At 41.3% G+C, this 22141-nt stretch overlaps 1 protein-coding gene across 2 annotated transcripts; it reads left to right on the top strand.

Annotated features, from left to right (window-relative positions):
• The first annotated feature begins 949 nt into the window (after positions 1–949).
• Positions 950–21866, top strand: AKR1A1 (aldo-keto reductase family 1 member A1). Of its 2 annotated transcripts, none has more exons than XM_077785365.1 (9): positions 950–1036; positions 4162–4257; positions 10447–10566; positions 12254–12405; positions 14592–14787; positions 15381–15580; positions 16579–16651; positions 17594–17680; positions 21281–21866. In XM_077785365.1, the coding sequence occupies exons 2-9, from the start codon at positions 4168–4170 to the stop codon at positions 21344–21346; spliced, it is 984 nt and encodes a 327-aa protein (XP_077641491.1). In that variant the 5' UTR covers positions 950–1036; positions 4162–4167; the 3' UTR covers positions 21347–21866. The 2 variants fall into 2 exon arrangements, with proteins under 2 accessions (XP_077641491.1, XP_021384253.1); XM_021528578.2 differs by lacking the exon at positions 950–1036 and adding an exon at positions 1851–1948.
• Positions 21867–22141: the final 275 nt, after the last annotated feature.

Here is a 22141-nt window from a genome sequence, read left to right as displayed (position 1 = left end):
GACCTGTTTCAAAACGTTACCACACGTTTGGGTTTCCATGCATTTGAGAATAGTTTTGTGTAAGAGTATCAAAGATTTCCAGAATAAGATAAATTTGGCTGGAATAGTAATGGATTTGGCAACACTAGGCATGCCCCTGGGGCACACAGCAGAGGTAGTCCCTGCATGCCCTCAAAAGCCAGCACACTGGGACACCCTCACACATTCCCTGTGGAGTTCATCACTGCATGTGCCAAAAGTCCACTGAGTCCTGAATATACCAAACCTCCTACATACACATGGTACTACCAGAGGCACAGTCAGAGTCAAGTCCTGGCCATGTGGGGACTATTTAATTTAATGTGTGCAGAAAGTCAGCTAACAAGTCAGCAACTAACAAGTTCCATGGGGCATTTATGCACAAGCAGCTGGTGCACAATCATTTTAATGAAAACAACTGCATGCCATTAAATATACAATACACATAGCTTTCCTTGTTTGAATCAAGTTTTTGACCTATTTCTAGGTCAAAATTACCTCTTCTCTGATTTTTTTTCAATTAGCAGGCTATTACTGTATGTTTGGATAACCACTGCCTTTTGATTACAAAATTTTTCAGTCTTCCTTACCTTTTCTCTTTTACTCCCCTATTACATTGCTGGAGGCTAAGGTTTGTTAAAGTTTTCATATGTGAGATTTACATAATTCAAGCATCTTCTTTTGCTTGAAGATTGTGGACTTTCAAATGGATGTGTTTGCCAGGGTCTTCATAAAAATAAATCAAAATCAGCAGTGATTCCTCCCCCTTTATTCTTTCATTTCCCGACTCCTGTTACTTATAATTGTCTTGTCCTTGCACTTTTCTTCCACTTTCCCTTATTTTGTCAAAACAGGCTGTGCAGCATGAAAATCTGGTCACATGCATGCCCAAGAGATTAACTGACCTTTGTGCCTTTAAGTCTCCTGAGCAGTTCAAGTCAGAACAGAAAAGACTAAATCTGCTGCAGATTCTTCTTTCTGGAAATAAGTAAGAGGTTCTTCAAGAGGCTCACCAGAGGTATCAATTGCCTTATTTCTGATCTAATCTTACTCTAAGTTCTGAACGTTTATAAATTGCTTGTAAAGATGGGATCCTTTTTTGGAGTAATAGTCAGAAGTGATTATCTGTTTTAAGTTGTGTTTAAGATTGGGTGCACAGTTGATTCTCGATTAGAGGCCAAAGTCTGCTCCAGCAGAAGGCTTTGATTTGGCAGCAGCAGGGCTGTCCCTGCCCAGCAGTGAAAGCGCTCAGCTGAATGAGCCTGCTTTAATCTCACTGCGGTCCCGAGCAAACAAGGAAATGAATTCCTGGCCATCTGCAAGGAGAGAAACCCCGGCTTTCTCGGAAAGTGCGACTTCTCTATACACCTTAGAGTGCAAAAGGTGAAGCAAAACGAGTGCAACCGGCCTTTCACTTTCCCTTGATTCCTGTTATTTAGGTCTGCAAATAAAACTGGGTATATTCGGTCTTCCTACAAGTAGAAATAGCTTCAAGAGGCCGCGACAAACAGCAGCCAGGGAAATGCAAACGCTTCTTGTCAAATTTATGGGCCGGGGTCATCTTTTGTCTGTCCCCCCCGTGCGGTGCAGCTCATCGCATGCATCACTTCACCGCTGGGCGGGAGCGGCGAGGCTGGGCTGCCTGAGCTCCCCGGGACCCGGGCCGGGAGGCCCAGGACACCAGCGGGGCAAACCCGAGCAGTAACAGGAGCGGGTCGGTGCCGGGGAGCCCGGCCGGGGGCAGGGCCGTGAGGGCAGCTCAGCCCCGCTAAACCCCCACTGACAGACTTTAATGGACTTCCACATTTGAACCCGCCAGGGGCAGCCGCGCCGCCCCAGCCCGCGGCCCGCTGGCGGCGGAAGCGGAAGGGCCGGGCAGCAGCGGGGGCAGCAGCCTCAGGAGCGGCGGGAGCGGCGCTCGGTACCGGCGGTGAGTGCGGGAGCGGCGGCGCCCCTTATCGCCCCTGCAGCGCCCCGCGCCGCGCGGGCCCGCCCTGCGCCGCCCCGATAAGGGGCAGGTGGGCGCACTCGGCCTCTGCAGGGGAGCCGGAATGGAGAGGGGTTATCCCCGATCTGTGCGGCGGGAGCTGCTCGGTTACAGCGGCTTAAGTATCGCCAATATGTACCTGTTTGCATAGCTATACGTATTAATAGTATGCATAGCTGCTGAAAGACTCGTTGCTTTAAGTTAAAACAGAGCTGTAGCTGTGGGTTGATGGACCGGGGTGGTTTGCATTATTGTGGTTATTGATACACCTCTTAGCCACAATGTCCTTGAATTACTCTGAGCTTTAATCCTTTTATGTGAATGTGGCAGTAGGTTGGTGATGTTAAGGCATCACCATATCTTACTTCTCCAGATTTAGTTTCCTTTTATGTTTTTCCTTATCTCTGCCCTTCAAAGAAGAGGTTTTCAGCTTTTTAATGAACTGAATAATTATGGCTAGCATCATAAATGTCATTCTCCTAAATCCTCTATTTTAGGGAAGAATCTGAGTGGAAAGTATTAATTAACATATTTTTCCAGTGTCTGCCATTCTGATGTGTTCCATTCTTCCAGAGGCTATAGTTCAAATCTCTGCACTGTTAATATGCAATGCTACATGAAGCAAGAGGATTCTTAACAATGTGCTGATGCTAGTTATTGATTAAATGTGTACCTTGTCTTCTGGGCTGAACTCTTACCTTTAAGATGATTGCATAACATGGTTGTGTAAAGCATACAGTTGGTATCTTATTTGTATTATAGGACAAAGTGACTCAAAAAGACTTACATTTTTAGTTATGTTGCTTGATGCAAGAAGATGTCTTTACTTAGGCAACTAAATTCAGGTAAGCAGCACCGACTTGCATGTAGTTGGCTACAAAATGGCAGTGCAAACTCAGAGTAGAAGAGAACAGTGTTGGCACCATCACCCTGTCTTCTCTGACCTCCTACCCCAATAAAACAGATGTACCCCTGCAGTTTGGTTCACCAGTCTTCAGCACCAATAGCTGGTCTTAGCTCAGTGCAAATATAGGGCTGTTAGTTCAGTGTAATGATTGTCTTGCACCAGGAGATGCTGGCCCATTACAACCCTGATAAGAAAGGCACTCAGACTCTAAGGTATTATATCAAATGATGCTTTTTAGCGCCAACCATTTGAAGAAAGAGGAAAGTATTGGTACTTGTGCATCTCTTCAGGTGCTGGGAGCCCCAGCTTGTGTAGCATTGGGCAGATCTCACCCAGCACAGTGTGCACACCCTGTCCATAGCAGGGGTTTTGGTAATTTGAACTGCTGGGGATTCTTTTACAAGAAAACACTTCTATTCATCACTTTTGCTATCAGACAGAAGGATGCTTGCAGGAGAACTTCCTGCTTCTTTAGATAAAGGCAAGGATGCATAGGTAGCATAATTGCAGGTACAAAGTGTGAGCTACCTGCAGGCTCCTGTTCCAGGTTGCTGCTGAGGTTATCCTGCAGCTTGTGCATCCCACAGCACAAGGCTTGGCATGATGTGCAGCGTAAGACAAGCCTGGACCTACTCAGGATCACTGTTACGGGCATCCCCAGCTCCTTGGTGTAAAAATGGCCTTCAGGTCAGGGTCACTCCAACAGCTCTTCTGTGTCTCTCTGAAAAATAAGTGTGCTATTTGGTGTCTGCTGTTAAATCTACAAAAGTTTGGCTTGAGAAGCTAAGCAAGAAATTGAAAGCATAAACTGTGTGAACACATCCATCAGCTAGGACATAATTATGTGAGGAAAATGACAACACTAAGAAGGCAGACCTATTTTGGGATAGTATGCTATATAGATGCTGAACTCTGAAATCATCCATTCCTCCTACATAGTCAGATGTAACTAACATTGTATTCTTCCACTCTTGGTTATTTTTGTTGCTTTTTGTTTTTAAACAACATTCATTATTTTGGATGCAGCAGAGCTTGGGAAGCAATTAAAACCAGCTAGCCAGCTTTGGAGCTCATCCTGAATGCAGTTTCTTTTTAACTGTTTGAGCAGAAGCATAGGTTGTGAGGATGTTGGGACACGCTGTAAGCCCTTCCTTTGTTGATGAAAAAGCTTTGCCATTGTGAGCAGAAAAGGTAAATTGCTGCAACTTAAAGAATTGCTGCAAAACTGTTTGTTCTTTTTATTCTTTAGGCAAAAATGCCTCCAACATGCGACTTTATTACACTCCACACTGGGCAGAAGATGCCTCTCGTGGGACTGGGAACGTGGAAAAGTGACCGTGGCCAAGTAAGCAGGGAACAAATGGATATTGTGCCCTCAACTAGTATGTGTGTTTGTGCACTTTTTTGAAAGTTCCAGATCTGAGGTCTGGATCCTTTGCTTGAGGCTGTTCTAGTCTTGAGTCCACTGAAGTTGAATGTAGGTATGTGTGTATTTGCCTAAGGCCCTAAGGCACAAAGACAGCAGATCCTTCCAGAAAGGAAGATCCCTTCAGACTTGTTAGCCCTGGCCCTGGGCAGTGGTGCTCTGGGACATAAACCCAGAAGTCAGTGAATGGTGTTTCTATAATATGGTGTTTGACTCTTCCACTGGCAAGTCCTCAGGCTGCTGGTTTGACCAGACACCACTTTGACTTAGGCTGATGATTCAGCAGAAAGCATTATTTTGGGAGGCAGAAACTCAAGTTGTTCTTGTAATAAGTCCTGTTCCAGCAGCAAGCCAATGGTTATCAGGAAAACAAAGAACTTGCTTGGGTCAGCCTGCTTTCAAAATAAGAAGACTCATGTATCATTAGACATTCACTCTGCTTCTGAATGCAGTGAATTGGCAGACACCACACTTGGAAACAATTCTGTGTGTTATTACAAACATTCCGTGGGAATGTTTGTGTGCTCCATGGTGTGCATGCTATTGTAATGCTCCTCCCCTTTGTCTGTCTTTTCGTATCTCTTTCATTTAGTTAAAAGATACATTTTCTGCTGAAGAAATTGTATGTACTTACTGTGAAAGGTAATGTCCACTGCCTGGTGGAATTCCTAGCTGGTGTTCAAAGAGTTGTGCAATTGCAGAATGATTTGGGTTGGATGAGACCTTAAAGACCATCTAATTCCAATTCCCTGCTGTGGGAAGGGAGACCCTTCCACTAGACCAGATTGCTCAGAGGTCAATCCACCCTGGCCTTGAACATTGCCCGAGATGGGGCATCCACAGCCTCTCGATTATGCACTCTGCTGCATGTCTGTGCAGTAAATGGATGTCTCACTGCTTGTGAGAGCTTTATGTCTCACTCTTGTGTGAGCTTTATGATTTTTTTGGAGTATGTTAGATGACATTGTGCTGACAACTGGGAGGGAAAGTTAAAATTCTTCTCAAGACATTCAATTCTCTTGTGCCAGCTAGAGGAAAAGGTGGGAAAGAGGCTATAAAAATTAAATCTATTCAGAGCCATTTTACTGTGGGTTTTCCTGTCCAAACAGCTGTCAGGACAGTGGATCTGTTGGGAATAGTTGTACTAATGTGGAAGCTGAGTTAGTGTGAGAGCTCAGTCAGTCTCTTAAATGAGGAAAAGGGTGAATGTGCAGCTTTGCCACTTAAAACATCAAATTACAGCTGAATTAAGTTTGTTAACATGCACAAACTTAATGGATGAATTTCTGTGCACTCAAAACAGTGAAATATGCTTTGTCTAAAGTAATTGTCTGAAACTAAACAAACAAAATATGAATGTGTTGTTTATTCTGTGAACTAATTGTTCTGAGAAATGTGTGACCTTAGAAAGGAACCAGGACAGATCCTGTTTGTGCATAATTTAAACCTAATTCAGTTGGATTTTGCCATAATCAGCAGTGCTGCTGGCAGCTGAAACCCACACAGGATCCAGCCATCTTCTCTGGGTTTCCTTGGAAGTCATTGGGAGTCACTTCTTTGGAATATCTGCTGTTTTTAAAGACTTCCTTGTAGAATGTATTGAAGGCAAAATCTAGGAAGTGCAGCGAAAAAGGCCAGAGTTACAGAAGTTGCTGCTATTCCTATGGAATAAATTAATTTCTACTTAACACTTGAAAATTCAGAGGTATAGCAGCAATTTGGCAGTGTCCAGATGATTTACCCTTAAAAAGACATGATGTAGTTCAGGAATAATAAGTATTACTATGAATTAAAGACTAGGGGCCAAAAACCCAGAGAAGCAAAAGAATTAGCACTGATTAAATTTGGTTTAGCTGTTTCCCAAGTAGAGGCTATCTATCAACCCTTTGGTTCAAGGGCTGCATTAGAAGCAAGTGTGGAAATGGATGGCTTTTAAATTATTTTGGGTAAATATTTTGCAGATTGTAATTCTTTCCCTTGCCAAGCTTGAGTAATTTCTTTATTACTGCTGTTACTGTTCCTGACTGTAAACAAGCCTTGACCTTGTAGAAGATCTTAGCAGTCCACTACAAAGGTGTTATTGCAGCCCCAGTTTCCTAGATATTAATAGGGGGAAAATAATTATAGGATTGACACTGTATAAAATAATAGGATGTTTTGTATTTTACATGATCAAATGCTGGAAATTTGTTTTGCATGTTTCCATAGGAATATGATGGAGAGCTGTTGAATGGAAGGGAGCACAGTACTGAAGTTTATGAACTGGCAGCATGAATGAGTTGAAAGAGAAATCTATTCAGACAGGAGTATCAGGAATATCAATATCATGGGTTTTTGATATTGCAGCTGGATTAGCTGTTATCCTTTAATGCTTTGTTCTCTTCTCTCGAGTGAGCCATGCTTTCAACATGGAGGATTGTTCCCCACCTGATGAGTAGCCTAACCTGTAGTGGCAGAGGTTGGTTCTGTGGGACAGGGAGGCACAGGGTTTGTATTTCTGTGTGAAACCTTGGAAAAGCTGAAGAGAAGTGCACCTCAGAAAACCAGTCAGACAGGGTGTCTTGTGACAGGATTGCAGCTTCGGGGGAGAATGTTTAGTTCTTGAAGTTTGTTAGACGATATAGAGAATCCTGGTTACAGGCACAAAAAAATTCACTGGTGTTAAGGAAGGGACTTAAATTCAACATTTGAAGGATAAGAGGCAAACCCCTTTATTTTAGGGAACACCACCTTATAAATTGGCATGATTTATCTCGTGGTGTGAGTTCCTTTTCAGCTAATTTTAGTGTAATATTTAGAAACTGTAATATAGCAACACTTGGGTTCTGGTCATAGTGCATCTGAACATCACGTGCACTGATTATTTGTTTTTTTCCTACTTCCTCTCAGCAAAAGGACTGCTAAAATGTGTCAACTTTGCAGGAAGCAGGGGTGGCTGGTCAGAGCCTTTTCTTTCCCAGTAGTATTGAACTGTTAAGAGTGGAAATCTCTTCATAATGGCTTGGGGCTGTGCACAAGAGGCTCCCGGGTCACTTGAACTGTGTGTTACCTGGAAGTATAAAGATGGCTTGTTAGTTTTTTAAACTTGTGAGAGGCAAATTGAAGAATTGGAAATCTAGTAATGAATATTCTAATTAATGGAGACTTGCAAATTGTTTCTGAATCTGCCACTGATACTGTGTTCATCCATCTTCAAAAAAGGGTGGGTGGAAAGACCAAGTCCCTTGGGATGTTTTAATGGGAGTGTAGTTCCTTGGACTTTGTTATAAAGTGAAGGAGAATGAGGCTCCCACTGCCATACCAGTGTCTGTTTTGGGGAAAACCATTTGAAGAAAGACATGAAACAGCTGATGAGACAGCAGCAGCAGTGATGCAAGGTTTGGGAAAGGTGAGTTGTGATCAAAGGGGGAAACACCTGCAGTTATGTGGTCAAGAGAGGTGTGAGAGGAGCTGTGCACTTTGCAGATGTGGGAAAAGCTGTCACAAAGGGCAAGCTGTGAATTTCGTGTCTGGGAGGAATGGGATGTGCTATCAGGGCCATCTTTGTGAGTCATGTAAAATACTTTCAGCATAAAGATTTCAAAGCAAAGCATTGGGAAAGACTGCCTGTCACAAGAAGGGCTGTGACAAATGTGTGCAGGAGTGGTTTGGATTTACTCTGCCCAGCTGTGGGCCTTGAGGATAGACTGGAAAATGTCTCAAGATCCATTCAGATGTACTTTTAATAAGACCTAACTTTTTAGTTCTGCAGGAATGGATTGGCGAGTCACACTTGAGCTGTGTGACTCGCCTAATGCAAAGTAAACTCACTAATTGCTCCTTTCCTAGCAGTATTAACAGGCTAAACTAAAGAATATATGGAAAGTTTGAAGGATCCTTTGGCTATTTGTACTTCACAACAACAAATACCCACAGGCATATGAATCTTTAACTGCTTCTGTTGTGTTTTGTTCTCTATCCCCTACCATGAAATGCATGTACCTCTCTGAAGTTAATCTCAAAAATACAGAACTTCTTGTTTAAAAAAAAAAAACTTTTTTAAAACTTACTTATGTTATTATTTTTTCCCTCCAAAAATGCCTTTTTTTTTCATGTTTCCTCTCAATTATTTGCCTTTTGTGTGGAACAGGAGCTCTCAGTTCACATTGAAATGTCTTAATGGGCTGGGAATAGCTTACCCAAATACAGATTATTTTCGTCAGCTCCAAACATTATGTAAATTATCAGTCTCAGTTCTTCAGTGCTAGAAATTTCTCAAAACATGCTGATAAAGAATACAGCCTCTTGTTGATTGCTTTGCAGAGACATGTTTGCAGTGCTTTATTTCTGTTTTTCTGTGAGTGGTGCCTACTTTCATTTATGGTAAACTTTGTGCCTATTTGATTAAAAAGAGTATTAATCTGTTACAGGAAATAGGGGGTTCCAGACACAGCCCTTGATTTTGTAGTGACCTGAGAAATATCTTTGTCAGGTGAAACACGGACTGTAAGTACTGTCCTGCTAGAGAAAGGAAGACTTCGCTGCTGTAATAGAAGTGCTTTGTCATCCTGGCTAAGGGAAACTGAGCTACACTCCAGTTTTCCTCTCAAAATGCCAAAGAATGTAGTCAGAATATCCTGTGTCTGCTTTTACTGCACTTCTTGACAAGAAAAACAAATCAAATCCACCAGTAGGAGAGAGTTCTCACATTTGATTCTCCATTGCCTTTTTGTAGCATCTGAAAGCAGGACTGACTCTTTGCTTGGTATTACTAATTTTGTCAGCTTTAAATTTGAAAATGCTGGTACTTTGATTAACAACTTCATCAAAGTACCAACATTTTCAAATTTACAGCTACTTTGATGAAGTTGTTAATCAAAGTAGCCCTTAGCCTTTGTGGACATATTTTTTAATCTCATGACAAGAGGTGTGATCTCACTTAAAATTTGTGGCCCTATTGCATCAAGCCTTATACACAGAGTAATTTAAGTAATTTACAGTGTCCCAGAGTCTTGAAAGACAAGTTAGTGAGGTGCAGTGTATAGAAATCCTGTGCAGATAGGGTGTATTATTCTTTCTGTAGTACTTCAGAAGGACAAGTATAAGAGAGAATGTGTGCTAACTGTCCACTGGAAGTTAAATGAAACAGATTTTACTAAATGGTCATCAGCCTAATGGGAGATGATGATTCCACTGGCAACTGTAGTAATTCTTCATTCTTGCACAATCATTTATAGAAAATTTTTTTTCAAAAGCTCCTTAGGAGTACTCACAAAGATGCCATTCTGTGCTTCCTTCTTGTTTCTAGACTTGCTCCATATCTGAGGCCCACGTATGAAGACATTTGGTACTTGTGCTTCATTAGAACTTTCAAAAGTAGATACAGATTTGAAGTGCCTTGGTTTCCAAAAACCATTCTGGCTTTTATGTGACAATACGGAGCAAGAGTTGTGTTGCTGTTGGCAACACCTTCACTGTCAGCAATGTTGAAAGCAAAATGTAAAGTTGTGAACATCATCAGGCGTATCCCAGCAGCATGACTTTTGCTATTGTGCAATTATGAGACAAGAAAGAAAAATGTTCCATAAAAGAGCATTGTCTTGGTGATTAAGTGTGAGTGGCTGAACCAAACACAAACTGTGGTGATTCTGGAGTTAGAAGCCAGGTTCTTTCTTTACTGGGCAAGAGGAAATATATTCCAACATATTATACAATGTATTTCAACATTCCAATATATTATTAACTGATGTTGATTTGTCACTTAGGTCAGAAAAGCTGTCTTCCTAAGCCACGACTTATATGAAAACTGCTTCTCCTAGCACATTTTATATTTAAGAAAACTGTAGTGAAGAGTAGGGATTTGGTTTACCTGGTGCATTGTTGCATGCTATTTCTGTGTGCATGATCCATTTTCTTGTTCCTCTTGGAATGCCTGCCAGCAGTTTGCTCTTCCCCCCTAAGGATTGTGCCACCGAGACTCCAGATCCTCGTGTTTGAATCGCATGACCTTATACAGGTCTGTGGTTTTTTGGGGGGTGTTCCTCACTAAGTCTCGTAGTGTTTTTAAACTTTTCCCCAGTGCCACATCCCTTTTCCGTGGCTGCATGGGCAGTGTGTTTGTGGTTGCAGGTGAAGGAGGCAGTGAAACATGCCCTCAGCGTGGGCTATCGCCACATCGACTGCGCAGCCGCCTACAGCAACGAAGCTGAGATCGGGGACGCCTTCCAGGAGTGTGTTGGGCCCAACAAGGTAAAAGCACAGGAACTGCCCTGCTGACTGTGTGTTGTGCCAAAACTTACAGCTGTCCCTTGGGAAGGTAACAGTTGTGGCTTTTCCTGCTGTTTTACCCCAGCTGTTTGCTATTTATCAAGAGAAGGCATGAAAGAGGGTTTTCTCTCCTCTGAGAGCCCTCCTGGCTATAATGGAGAAGAAAAATTGTCAGGATATTTGGATGGTACGTACAGAAAATGCCTGTGGTGGTGGTTTTTTTCTTTTTCCCCTTACAAAGTATCCCAGTTTGGCTACTTTGGGTTCCCAGAATCAGCAGTTAAAATGTAAAATATTTGTCATGATTTATATGAAAAATTAACCCTGACTTTCCAGTCTAGCAATGGAGGATAGCCACAGCAAATTTAGGTTTTTTGTTATTAATAAAATATCAACTGTAGGTTTTTTGGTATAGATAAAATATGAATGAGTAAATGTGATGAATTTTACTTTTTTTAAACAGTGATTATATGTGAAAGTTTCATAAATGTGACTCCAGAGTCTGCACCTGAGAGTTTGAGGCCTAAGTATAATGCAATGTGACAGGCATTCCTATGTATGAGCTGAGGTGGAATCTTAAATTTATTCCCCAAAGGGGCCAAAAGGATAACCTGTACAGCCTCACAGCCCATGGAAAGGAAGTTTTCATGTTCTTGCTCTCCTGCTGCTTTTGCCTTGGCTTTAGGGCAATCTCTTTGTTATGTGCTTGAGAGAGGCTGTTTTCAGCTTGCCCCAGGGATTCCTCCCTATTTGATGTGGTAACAATGGCAAGCATTTTGTTCAGTTCATATTAGCTAGCTAACTTAGAACTAGAATTTGAATCAAAATTCTTTGAAAAAGAATTTTTAAATATCTTCCATTTAAACACAACATCCTTTTGTGAAACACAGAAATAATTGAATGGTTGGGAGAGAGAAACTAAGGAATTAATTATTCAAAATTCTTCAAAATAGACTTGAGTGAAGTTTTGTCAGAGACAATGAGAAGTGTCCTTTATGATGGAATTCTGTGCTTTGTTTTGCCCAATGTGATCTCTTTTTTCTATTTTATACTTTCTAGATAACCAGTTCCCCATTGTTTTATTTCTGGTTCTTACCCTTCCAATACAGGGTACAAGGCCTCAGTTCTTAGTAAGTTCCTTCCACAGCCTAGAAACTCCAATGCAGAGGTTTGGGGAATCTTCTGATTATTTTCCCACACTCTTTCCACAAAAAGCAATCTTGTTTTATATCATGTGATAGTAAAGTAAATTAGCTGGTTGAGGCTGGAATATGTGAATTGCTAAATGGAAATTTGAAAATTTACATATGAATAAGCTGAGTAATCTTCCTTTTGGCCACTGTCACACTTAGTAATGCCTTTAACCCTTGAACTGGAAGGTTTGGAAGAGTGAGTATGCGGAAAGAAATATTTTTGTTTTTCAAAACTTGTAATTGATGAAGTATTTGATGTACTCTAAGACTTGCCACTGTGTGTATTTCTCTGGCCCTTCTCCATCCAGTATATTTTTGAGAGGTTTAATTTGTAGGTTTCATGTGTTACCTTTTTTTAAAAAAAAACAAACCACAAAACTTCAGTTGTTCTCTTTGTTTAAAACTAATTGGGGAATTGTTGCAATCCTCTTTCTGAAATTGCTCCAGTATATTATGCTCTCTTTCCTTGCTTGAAGGTTATTAAAAGGGAGGACCTGTTTGTAACATCAAAGCTCTGGAACACCAAGCACCACCCAGAAGATGTAGAGCCAGCGCTGAGGAAAACACTTGGAGATATGAAACTGGATTACCTGGACCTGTACCTCATGCACTGGCCTCATGCCTTTGAGTAAGTTCTAGATGCAGAATGCAGAAACACCAGTTTTACATAACTAGCTCATGTTATATCCTGAGGATGTTCTTTCTGAGTTGTCAATTTCTTCCTGCTTATGCTGCCTGCAAGGGAGTTTTTTGGTGTTTAAAGTTTAAAACAGTCTACTGTCTTCATCTAGGCACTGGAGAAGTGTAGCAGCTGTTCTTGGTTCTGCCATTGGCCTACCTGGTAACCTTGAGGAAATACCAGAACCTCTTTGTGCCTTAGTTGTACTGGTCTGGAAAATGGGAATTAAGTGCTTCATAAAGACAACACTTTTCACTTGTAGTTATTAACTATACTGGAGTGGACAAGCACATGCAGTATCATGGTGGTACCTGTATGAGGTGGAAGTGAATTGACTTCTTATGACAAAAATTACAGTAATTCTATGATTTGAGGAAATAAGAGATAAGAAAGTTTTCCAGTTAAGTGTTAAATGCCTTTATCCTACAATCTTATGAGAAGCACAGTTTCATACTCTATTTCCATGTAGATGTGGAAGTAGTTTTTCTCCACACAACTACAATCAGCAAAAAGGCAGGAGGAATAAATCTCCTTGACAAAGGTTTTCTGGTAGAGTTGGTCCTGCCTTAGGGCAGGTAGAGTAGATCAGAGGGGTCCATTCAGGGCCTGGATCCATGTCTGAGATAGTTCACATAGACTGTTGCCATATCTGGGATCTGTCTTTCAGTGTAAGGGGCCTCTGTTCTGCAAATCTGAGAATGTTTTTCCCCTTCTAGTCACATTAACTGAATTTTATACATATCGTATACTAATGATAAGATTAAAGATGCTAAAAGTATAAATATATTCCTCAGCATAACAGAATGAGGAAGTGTTTTTAACTAGAACTGGTCTGGAGGAAGAGCTGGGAAAAATTCCCCCTGTTGTGCAACAGGTTTGCTTTTCATTTGCTTGAAAAAAAAACACCCCATCAAACATTGCTTTGATAATGACACATAAAACAAATAATAATGTATGTTTAGGTAGCACTAATGTTTAAATTTAGATTATATTGTGGCACTGTTGACAAAACTGACAGTCTAATAAAGCAGTTTAATTTCTTTTCTCATTGGAAACAGTATACTCTGCAGTTTTCCATTATTTGTACATAACTGTTTTAATGCATGCTTATTTATAATGTCTGCTGCATTGGGAGGCTAAGCTAAGGAATGTTATTTACAGAAAATTAACAGATGAAAATCACAGTGCCTTTAGGTCTTGAAAATTACTCTCACTTAATACAGTACTCTTGACATATGAAGCTGTTCTGACTTGGAAGCTCGTAAGGCTTTCAGAGTTATTTCTGATTCTAGATTTAACAGTGACATGAAGAACCACCTCCCCTTGTCCCTAAGTACTGCCATTTCTCACACCATTCACTGCTTAGTTAGAGCTGTGTAAGAGTCTTATGGCTGAACTAGCAGAGTCCTGTGGTGATGATGGAGCAGGGCTTTCCCAGGGGGATTGCTGGTACCCTTCCCAGTATGGACTGCTCATAGGTGAGACCAGTCATAGGTCTCACCCCTTTGGCTGTGGGGTGTCACTTGGCACAGGTGGGTACTTTGTGTCTGTTTAGATGGGCTTTTTAGTTGTTTTGTTTTGTTGTTTTTTTATGTGTTGGTATGACTAACTGGAAGGAAACACACCTAACCTATAAACAATATGTAAATATTAGGACTTGTGGGAGAAGCTGTGCTTGTATTGAGTAGTGACACAGCTACAGAATCCAGAGGGAGTGGGAAGGCCAGTGTCCTTTGAATACAGTTTCTTCTAGATAGCTCTTAAACCCAGATCCCTTTGGTAGCAACTCCAAGCCGCCCTCTGAGTTACTGCTCCCTGAATCAGCTGTTTTATGGGGATCAAAGTGTGCAAAGAGCTGCTTCTGTGTGTACAGTGGTTTATCAGTTCTGTGTAGTCACTGCTGTATAGGTGAGTATTTCAAAGTGCTGTGTAACAACTTTAAGTGGGAAATACTGTCTTGTGTAATAACTGCTTATAGGTTAAGTCATGAAATAGAATTGAACAGACAGATTCATTCAGTTTGTACTCTCTGCTTCAGACTATGTAGAAACTTCCAAGACTACTGTGAAGAAGGTTTCTTTGAAGAACTAAAATAATTTGGTGCATGTACTTACACTTCACCTTTGATTCTGTAGACGAGGGGACAATCTCTTCCCAAAGAATCCTGATAACACGATGCGTTATGACTACATTGATTATAAGGATACCTGGAAGGCAATGGAGAAACTGGTGGAAAAAGGTCTTGTGAAGGCCATTGGGCTGTCAAACTTCAACAGTCGTCAGATCGATGATGTATTAAGTGTGGCTACTGTGAAGCCAGCTGTGCTCCAGGTAAGATGGACAAAGGAGACAAATACCTTTCCTGTTTGTCCATAAGAGTGAAGAATTTGCAAACCAATGTCATGTGTGTAGCACAAGAGGTGCAGCTTCTTATTTGCAGGGAAGACTATAGCCAGCTTTGCAGGAGCAGGCACACAGAGGCTGTTTTTCCAGGCATATTGAAAAGGAAGCTTACATCCATGTTCCATGGACATTTATGCCTGCTTAGATGAACAGGTCTTTGGAGGAGCTCATCTTCCATGTGAGGAACAATTTAGTCTGTAAAAAGGAAAGATTGTGAGGGAGTAAATTGGATCCCTACTGCATAGAAGTTCCTTGCTTGTTGGATGATCTGTTTGAAGGGAAAGTCCAGCACCAAGCTCAGATGATCTGTTCTTTGTTTCCTATAAGCTTAGCCTACCAGACACTTCTTTCTCCTGGTAGTGACTTGAGTTACTAAGATTAACTTAAACCTTATCCTCATAAGGTTTTCTGGAATCTGGAATGAACTCCTGTGATATATTTTGTTCTTTTATGCTTGACTTCTTGTTTCATTGTATGTTGCTATCTGTTCTGTAGCCACTCATTGTGGGTCATTTTAATAGGTGGAATGCCATCCTTACCTAGCCCAGAATGAGCTGATTGCTCACTGCCAGAAGCGAGGACTGGTGGTCACTGCCTACAGTCCCCTTGGCTCTCCAGATCGCATGTGGAAACACCCAGATGAGCCTGTGCTGCTAGAGGAGCCTGGGGTCCAAAAAATTGCAGAAAAATACAGCAAGTCACCTGCACAGATCATCCTCAGGTACAGAATAATTGTGAGAGGCGTGGTGTTTGGGACCCAGTCTTCAGTCAAGCAAAACATACAAACTAGAAGGAATCCACTTAAACTGTGTCAGGGAGGGCTTAAAATCACAGGGAGTCCCAAAGGCAAACCCCACTTGGTGCTTGTTTTACAAAGCTAGTAGAGTTGGTCCTGTCTTAGGGCAGGTAGGCTACATCAGAAGAGTCCATTCAGGGCCTGGATCCATGTCTGAGATAGTTCACATGTCTGGAACAGTACCTTTTCTGCTGGGAAACAGGAGTAGGACAATTAAGGCAGCAGTATACCACATGTGAGTGCTGCCCACTGAATTTGCATCTGGCTGGTTCCTTGAAGCCTCTGGTGCTTGTTGTTGTACTCAGGTGGGCTCCCAGGAAGGAGGGCTGAGGAAAAGACTTGCCTCCTTTGCACTGAAGAACTATTTGCTGTTTTTATATGGCCAGGTACTGGATATTAAGAAACAAGATGACTGAGTGATACCCAGAATGTGATCAGCACCTTGTAAACTAAGATTGGATTTTTTCCTAATTTTTCTTGACTGGCTTTGTATCCATCAGTGTCACTACACAGTCCTGGGCAGTAGCAGGTTACCCAGAGAGCTGAATGTCTTCAAGATCTTTTGCTTAAGCCTCTAGACAGGCATTTCAGGGATCTGGGTTGTCAGGTTAGAACTTGCTTGAAATGCCTAAGTATGTTTTTTTTACTGTTTCTTCGGGTTTTAGCTTAAAACAGTTTTTGGGTGCTTGTTCCAAGGCATGAACAAGGCATCCTCCCTTAATTAATTCAGTTGTTACTGTCTTGCTTGAGCTTGGACATACCAGGTCCTAATACAATACTGTATTAGGAGGACTGTGTCACTCCTGTGGAGATTTTCATTTCACAGAAGTGGCATGTCTGCTGCCAGATTATTACTCAACCAAAATAAATACTTATTGTCCTTGGACCACACACACAGACAAGTCTCTCACCTCCTCTTGCAGATGGCAAGTGCAGCGTAAAGTGGTTGTCATTCCTAAGAGTGTCACCCCTGCTCGCATTCAGCAGAATCTGCAGGTAAGCTGAAATGGAGGAGTTTCAAAAATGCCCTTTTCATGTGAGTAATTGCTATACAGTCCTACACATTGCAGAGCAGCAAGCTCAGGCACTTGGTTCATACTTGTTCATCAATGTATGCACATGCTGGGGAGGGAGGGTGAAGATGTTTTTTGAAAACAAAGGATGTGTTTTAAACAACTTGGTGTGTGTGTGCAATGTGTACGTGCACAGTCTTGTTATCAGAAGGTAAAGAATGTACTTTGTAGAGGTCTAAATGAAAAATCTGTATTTAATTTTATTTTTTTTTTGAGAGACAAATTTATTGATATAGAGTCTTCTAATTATGCTCAATGACTCTAATTTATGAGTAATAGTTGCTCTATTCTGCAAGTGAGGGCTGGTGACTACTTCTCCAGCAAACTGCCATTCTAGTGATGCTGAAGGAGTAAGCGTGGTTCACTTCTGCTCTGAAGTAGAGGCTTCAGAAATTATTTGAAAACCCTGATTTTAAATAATCTTGAGGGATGTTTCTGAATCACTTCCTTGGATCTTTTTTTCATAAAGATTGGCTGTTTACATACTTGTTTTTAAATAAGGAGTTATTTATACAACTGTTACTCTCATTAATCCAAATTCTGGCATGTAGTGTGCTGCTAGAAATCTCAACAAATTCCCATGAATTCTGCAGTCGCTTGAGGTTTAGTTCTACATGGAAACAGAATATTTATCAAATAGGCAGCACTCACTGTGAGAAGCAGTCCCACTGCTTTCTACCTTAGTGGCAGAGCACTATGCAGTACCAGTGTAAGCTTAGAGCTGGCAGGTGTGTGAACAGCTTGGACTTTAAGCCTTTGCTTTGATGTCTGTTAGGAGTTTCATTGCAATTTCATATTTATTAGCAGAAAACAAACTGATGGCAACCTATGGTTATTGAGTAAAGCCTCTGTTTTTTGTTCTCAGGTGTTTGACTTCAGCCTTACAGAAGAGGAGATGAGCCACATTGGAAGCCTGAATAAAAACTGGCGTTACATTGTGCCAATGATCACGGTAAATTTCCTGTGTTTCCAATAGTTTTCAATATGTGCATATGGCGAGCACTTGGGATTTTTACAGTTTTGTTTCTTTAGTGTTCTCATCAGAACTACTTACTCAAAAGAATACTGCATCTTCTTAGGGTATCTAAGATGAAAGAATTTTTCAAAAGCTGGGTACAGAAAAGGCAGCTTGTTGAAAACTTTTGTCCTCTGTTTTGGACATGGGTGGCTCCCTCTTGAGTTCTCATTACTGACTCCCACGGGTCTTTAAGTCAGAGTCCCATTTTCAAAGCTCACCAAGGTCCTGCTGATTTGTTCTTCTCAAGTCCAAGCAGGCTAAGCTCCATGGCATTCCTCCAGAAGTACTCCTTGTACCAGCTGTCACTTTCTGCTTTGTACCATAAACCTCTAACATCAGTGAAGACTCAGGGTGCTGCTGCTTCTCCACATCCATGGTGGAAGTCACATCAGGGAATTCGTCCCCTCCCCTCCGCTGCATGTCCCCCTTTTCAGAATCTGTTGTAATGACCTATCTCCAATGTAAGGAGTTTGGATTAGGCTGATCTATTTTTCTTCCCAAATCCATTAGCTGCATCTTTTAGCATCAGTGATTTACTGTGTCACATGAACCCTTACCTCATGTGCTAGCAGATGCCAGTTTGTTTTTAGAGAAGCTGCTGCCTTGTAAGCATTGAAGTCCTCTTGGTCTTTCCTTTATTATAGTAAAGGACCTAAACTTGTTCCTTTTCCCTAGTTGCAAAAAGAGAGTAATGCCTTGTTATCTCCTGTCTTTATAGTGTTTCTCACTTCTTCTTGTCCTGCTTCTGACTTTACAACAGAAAGCCATTGCCATTCCCTGGTGTATCACTGGCCGGGATGTGGTAACTGTAACAAGTTGCTGTAGTTGTGCCTATAATGAATCTGAAGTGATCTATCCCTTCTCTGCCATACAGTACACTGTACAGAAACAGGAAATCTCAGAAAATCTGGGAGCTGTCAAAGACAGCCTGGCCTCTTCAGTGCTTTGCCTGTAAATTATCCTTCAGTAGTGGTTTCTGGCTGTAGTAGTTTCTTTGGGAAATTTTCTCCAGGATTTATCATTGTGAGTTTTTTGAATACTTGAGAGTATATCAGTGACCAGTCCAAGTTAGAAAAGAAGCTGTGAATGTGTGGGAAATGATTGTCTCATATCAAGGGTAGATGTGTTACAGCTTTCACTGTTTGCCATGCTTACATGAGCCTCAAGGCCATCCTTTTAACTGTATGTGTGCATAAATATAAACCCTCACATTCCTGCAGCCAAAATTCTCTGTGGTTATGGATCAGGAGTCTGTATACCAAACAAGCAGCCTAGCTGCTGATCTGTGTTAATGGGGTAGTGAGAAGCACACCTGCTGCTGACAATATGTTTCTTTCAAGTGTTTTGCTCCTCATGCTGCAAACAAAGTTGTTTTGTTAATGAAACTGCAAAATACATTTAAATGTAGCCTGGCTTGAATGAGCCAGGGATAATTCATGTGCTTTTGTTAACTGGGAGACCTGATCAGATCACAGGGATTTACAAAGGAGAGATGAAATACAGTTCAAAGTGGCAGCCCAGCCAGCTTGAGAAAGGGTGAATGTGATGCAGCTGAGCTTCAAAGATATTGCCATATTGTCAGATAATGAGACAGGAAGAAGCAAGATAAGTAGAGTTAAATCACAGCTCTGTAGCTCTAAGATCTCTAATGGAACCTTTTGTCTCCTGCCCATCCCTTCTGGGCTTATTGGAAAGAATTTTTATCAACTATGAATTAAAATTCCCATCTAACCTTCACGCCTGTCTCCACTGTGAATCTGACTTAGTGTCTGGATTTCAAAGTGTGGTAAGAGTGACAAGAAGGCTGCTATCATAACTGATGAGAGCGTTCTTCTAGGCTTTACTTCATTGATCTATGGCCACAAGTTCTTAAAATTGTGCCACTCTTCCTTGTTGTGTATGTTTAAAGCCTATGGGGAGGCTATTACATTGCACGTAGACAATTAAAATTGCTTTATACTTCTAACTGTTCATTATCCGGATAGAGTTTGGAAGTTTCCTTGCACCAATCTGAAATGCAAACATTTGGAAACATACAATTGGCCAAGGAATATACTTAAGTGAAACTTAAATGACTGTAAGACCAGGAGAGGAGGAATGTAGTGAGCACATCATGATCTCTTTGTAAAAGTTAGCAGTAACACACCTGCAGGTGTGTTCGTTGCTGATTTTTATCCCCCCCTTCTCTCACATTCCTAGAATAGACTGGAATCGGTGATGTGAAACATTGCTTCTGGCAGCTGCTGTCTTGGCCTGCTGTGAACAAGAATGCTTGCTTGTTCTGTGTAGAGAAATATGCAAGGGGACAGAACTGGGGGGGAAGAGTGAAGAATATGAATTCTAGGAACATGAGGAAACTGTTGGCTTTCAAGAGAACTTGAGGAAACCTGAAGCTACTGTGACACTTCTGTCCTGTTTTAAGGCTTGCCTTCAGCTGACAGCTTCCTTGCAGGTCTATTTTAATCGGAGCATTAGTCCGATGTTACACAGTAACATCTTCGTTCTGTGCTCTGCAGTGCCCCCAGGTGACTCCTTTCCTTTAAACAGCTCATTGCAGGAATTCCAGACGCTTTGAAATGCAGGTTTTGTATTCAAAGCTCATGGGACTCTTGCTAGTGGCTACTTGGTTTGGAAGTCTCCGTGAGTTCCTCTATGCCCATAACATTTTGAGTGATCACTACCATCACGTTTATATGTATAAAAATCAAAGATTTCTCTAATATAACTTTTATTGAGGCATTAGTTGTCTAACTTAAGTTTTGGGTGGATGGTGCTTGCCTGACATGTGGGGAGGTGTGTGCTGTGGGCCAGTGCTGCACCCAGACTTCCCCAAAAGTTACAGATGAGGTTTTACCCCAGTTACATGGAAGATGGGGGTGTTGCAATGGACTTGGTGCAATATAAATGCAAGTTGTCCATCTGAATGCTTTGAGGTGGGATGTAGGAACTGAGACTTCTGCATGGCCATGTCTGGTTTTGGGCCAGCCTGAGCCTCTGGTTATCTGTGAGTATTGGTTTCAGTGCTCCCATTTTACAGCTGGACAAGTTGGTCTTCTGTGGAAGTGTTTCTAAAAGGAGTTCAGTGACACTTATTAATGCCACAATATATGACCCTGAACAAGCCTCTCAATGTGTTTCATCTTATCCATCTCTAAAATTTGCAGCCAAGCAATTCTCTATAATGGAAACATGGACAAAGGCTCCAATTCCAATAAAGTGTTTTGAAGCATGCATGTTCCAGCACTTACTCAGTAACAGCTACAAGGCATGAGGCTTTTAACTATCCTTAGTCTAATTCTTCAAGTCTCTGCAGCTTGAGAGACTCTTGCTCTAGGCTACAGAAGTCTGTCTTTTCTTTTGAGAAAGGCTTAGAAAACCTGGGAGTAGAGGGAGGAGCTCTTGTTTAAGCTCAAAAATGTACTCCCAGATTTTTGTGATACAAAGTTTTAGAGATCTAAATCATGGAGAACTTGAAACTGTGAGTAAGAATGGATTTTATTTTTCTGACTTGAGTCTGTCTTGTTTTTTTCACAGGTGGATGGAAAGCTAGTAGCCAGAGATGCTGGACACCCTCACTACCCGTTTAATGACCCCTATTAACTACTGGAAAATCAGGTGTTAAAGTAATCCTCCTGTAATTGCCCTTCCACAAAGTAATTGTTGCCACGATTTATCAAAAGCACCGTCCAAATGAAAACCTTCCTTCCCAAGCAGGTTTTCCTACAGTGTACTCCTGCCTGGAGATACTGTAGCTTCTGTTCTAAAGTTTGTGGATTTATTACAATGACTACAAGCTGGCTCCCGGAGGCATCAGATATTTTGGAGATTAGATAGAGAGTAATGGATTCTAAGTTCCAAACACATTGTTATCAGACAAGGGCATTACTTGGAGTAATTACTTTGGTTACTACTGTGAAATGGTTTTGAAAACTTCAGTTACTACCATGATGAGGAAAAAAAAAAAGAAGGGTGAAGGCGTGAAAGTTTTTTTAAGGCTAAAGAATTGCTCAGCCATCAACTTTGATATCTTTATTAATAATTTTTTACACAGGGAGTGAATTAAAATGTGCTACAGTTGCACTATGTCTATAAACCATTCATTAAAACCCAAGTAATCAGCCATGCCCAGTGCTTTTATCCACTTCATAGTACTTTTGGGACCTAGACTTGTCAATTTTCTCTTTCTTTTAATTTGCCTGTAGATTTGAGGAGAATAAAAGCAGACCCTGGAGCAGGCCTTCAGGGTAATCCTCTCTCTTGCTTGTCACAGTGCTGGATTTCAGCTCTGAAAGCAGCTCTGATCCTATCACAAAAGGCACAAGAAATTTTCAGCAAGTCTTGCAGAAAAAAATCCTGCTTTTCCTGTGAAACTGTCCAGTGTTTCTTAGCCAAAAA

This window comes from Lonchura striata, chromosome 9 (assembly GCF_046129695.1).
Source record: "Lonchura striata isolate bLonStr1 chromosome 9, bLonStr1.mat, whole genome shotgun sequence".
Lineage (NCBI taxonomy): Eukaryota > Metazoa > Chordata > Aves > Passeriformes > Estrildidae > Lonchura > Lonchura striata.
This window is presented reverse-complemented; position numbering and strand designations above follow the sequence as displayed.

What these genes read in the sequence shown, in the direction of transcription:
- AKR1A1 (XM_077785365.1), top strand. Translation starts at nt 4,168, where the DNA reads ATGCCTCCAACATGCGACTTTATTACACTCCACACTGGGCAGAAGATG. An exon ending in TGAAGCCAGCTGTGCTCCAG is followed by an intron (nt 14,788 to 15,380) that starts GTAAGATGGACA and finishes TCATTTTAATAG; the next exon opens with GTGGAATGCCATCCTTACCT. An exon ending in ACATTGTGCCAATGATCACG is followed by an intron (nt 17,681 to 21,280) that starts GTAAATTTCCTG and finishes TTTTTTTCACAG; the next exon opens with GTGGATGGAAAGCTAGTAGC.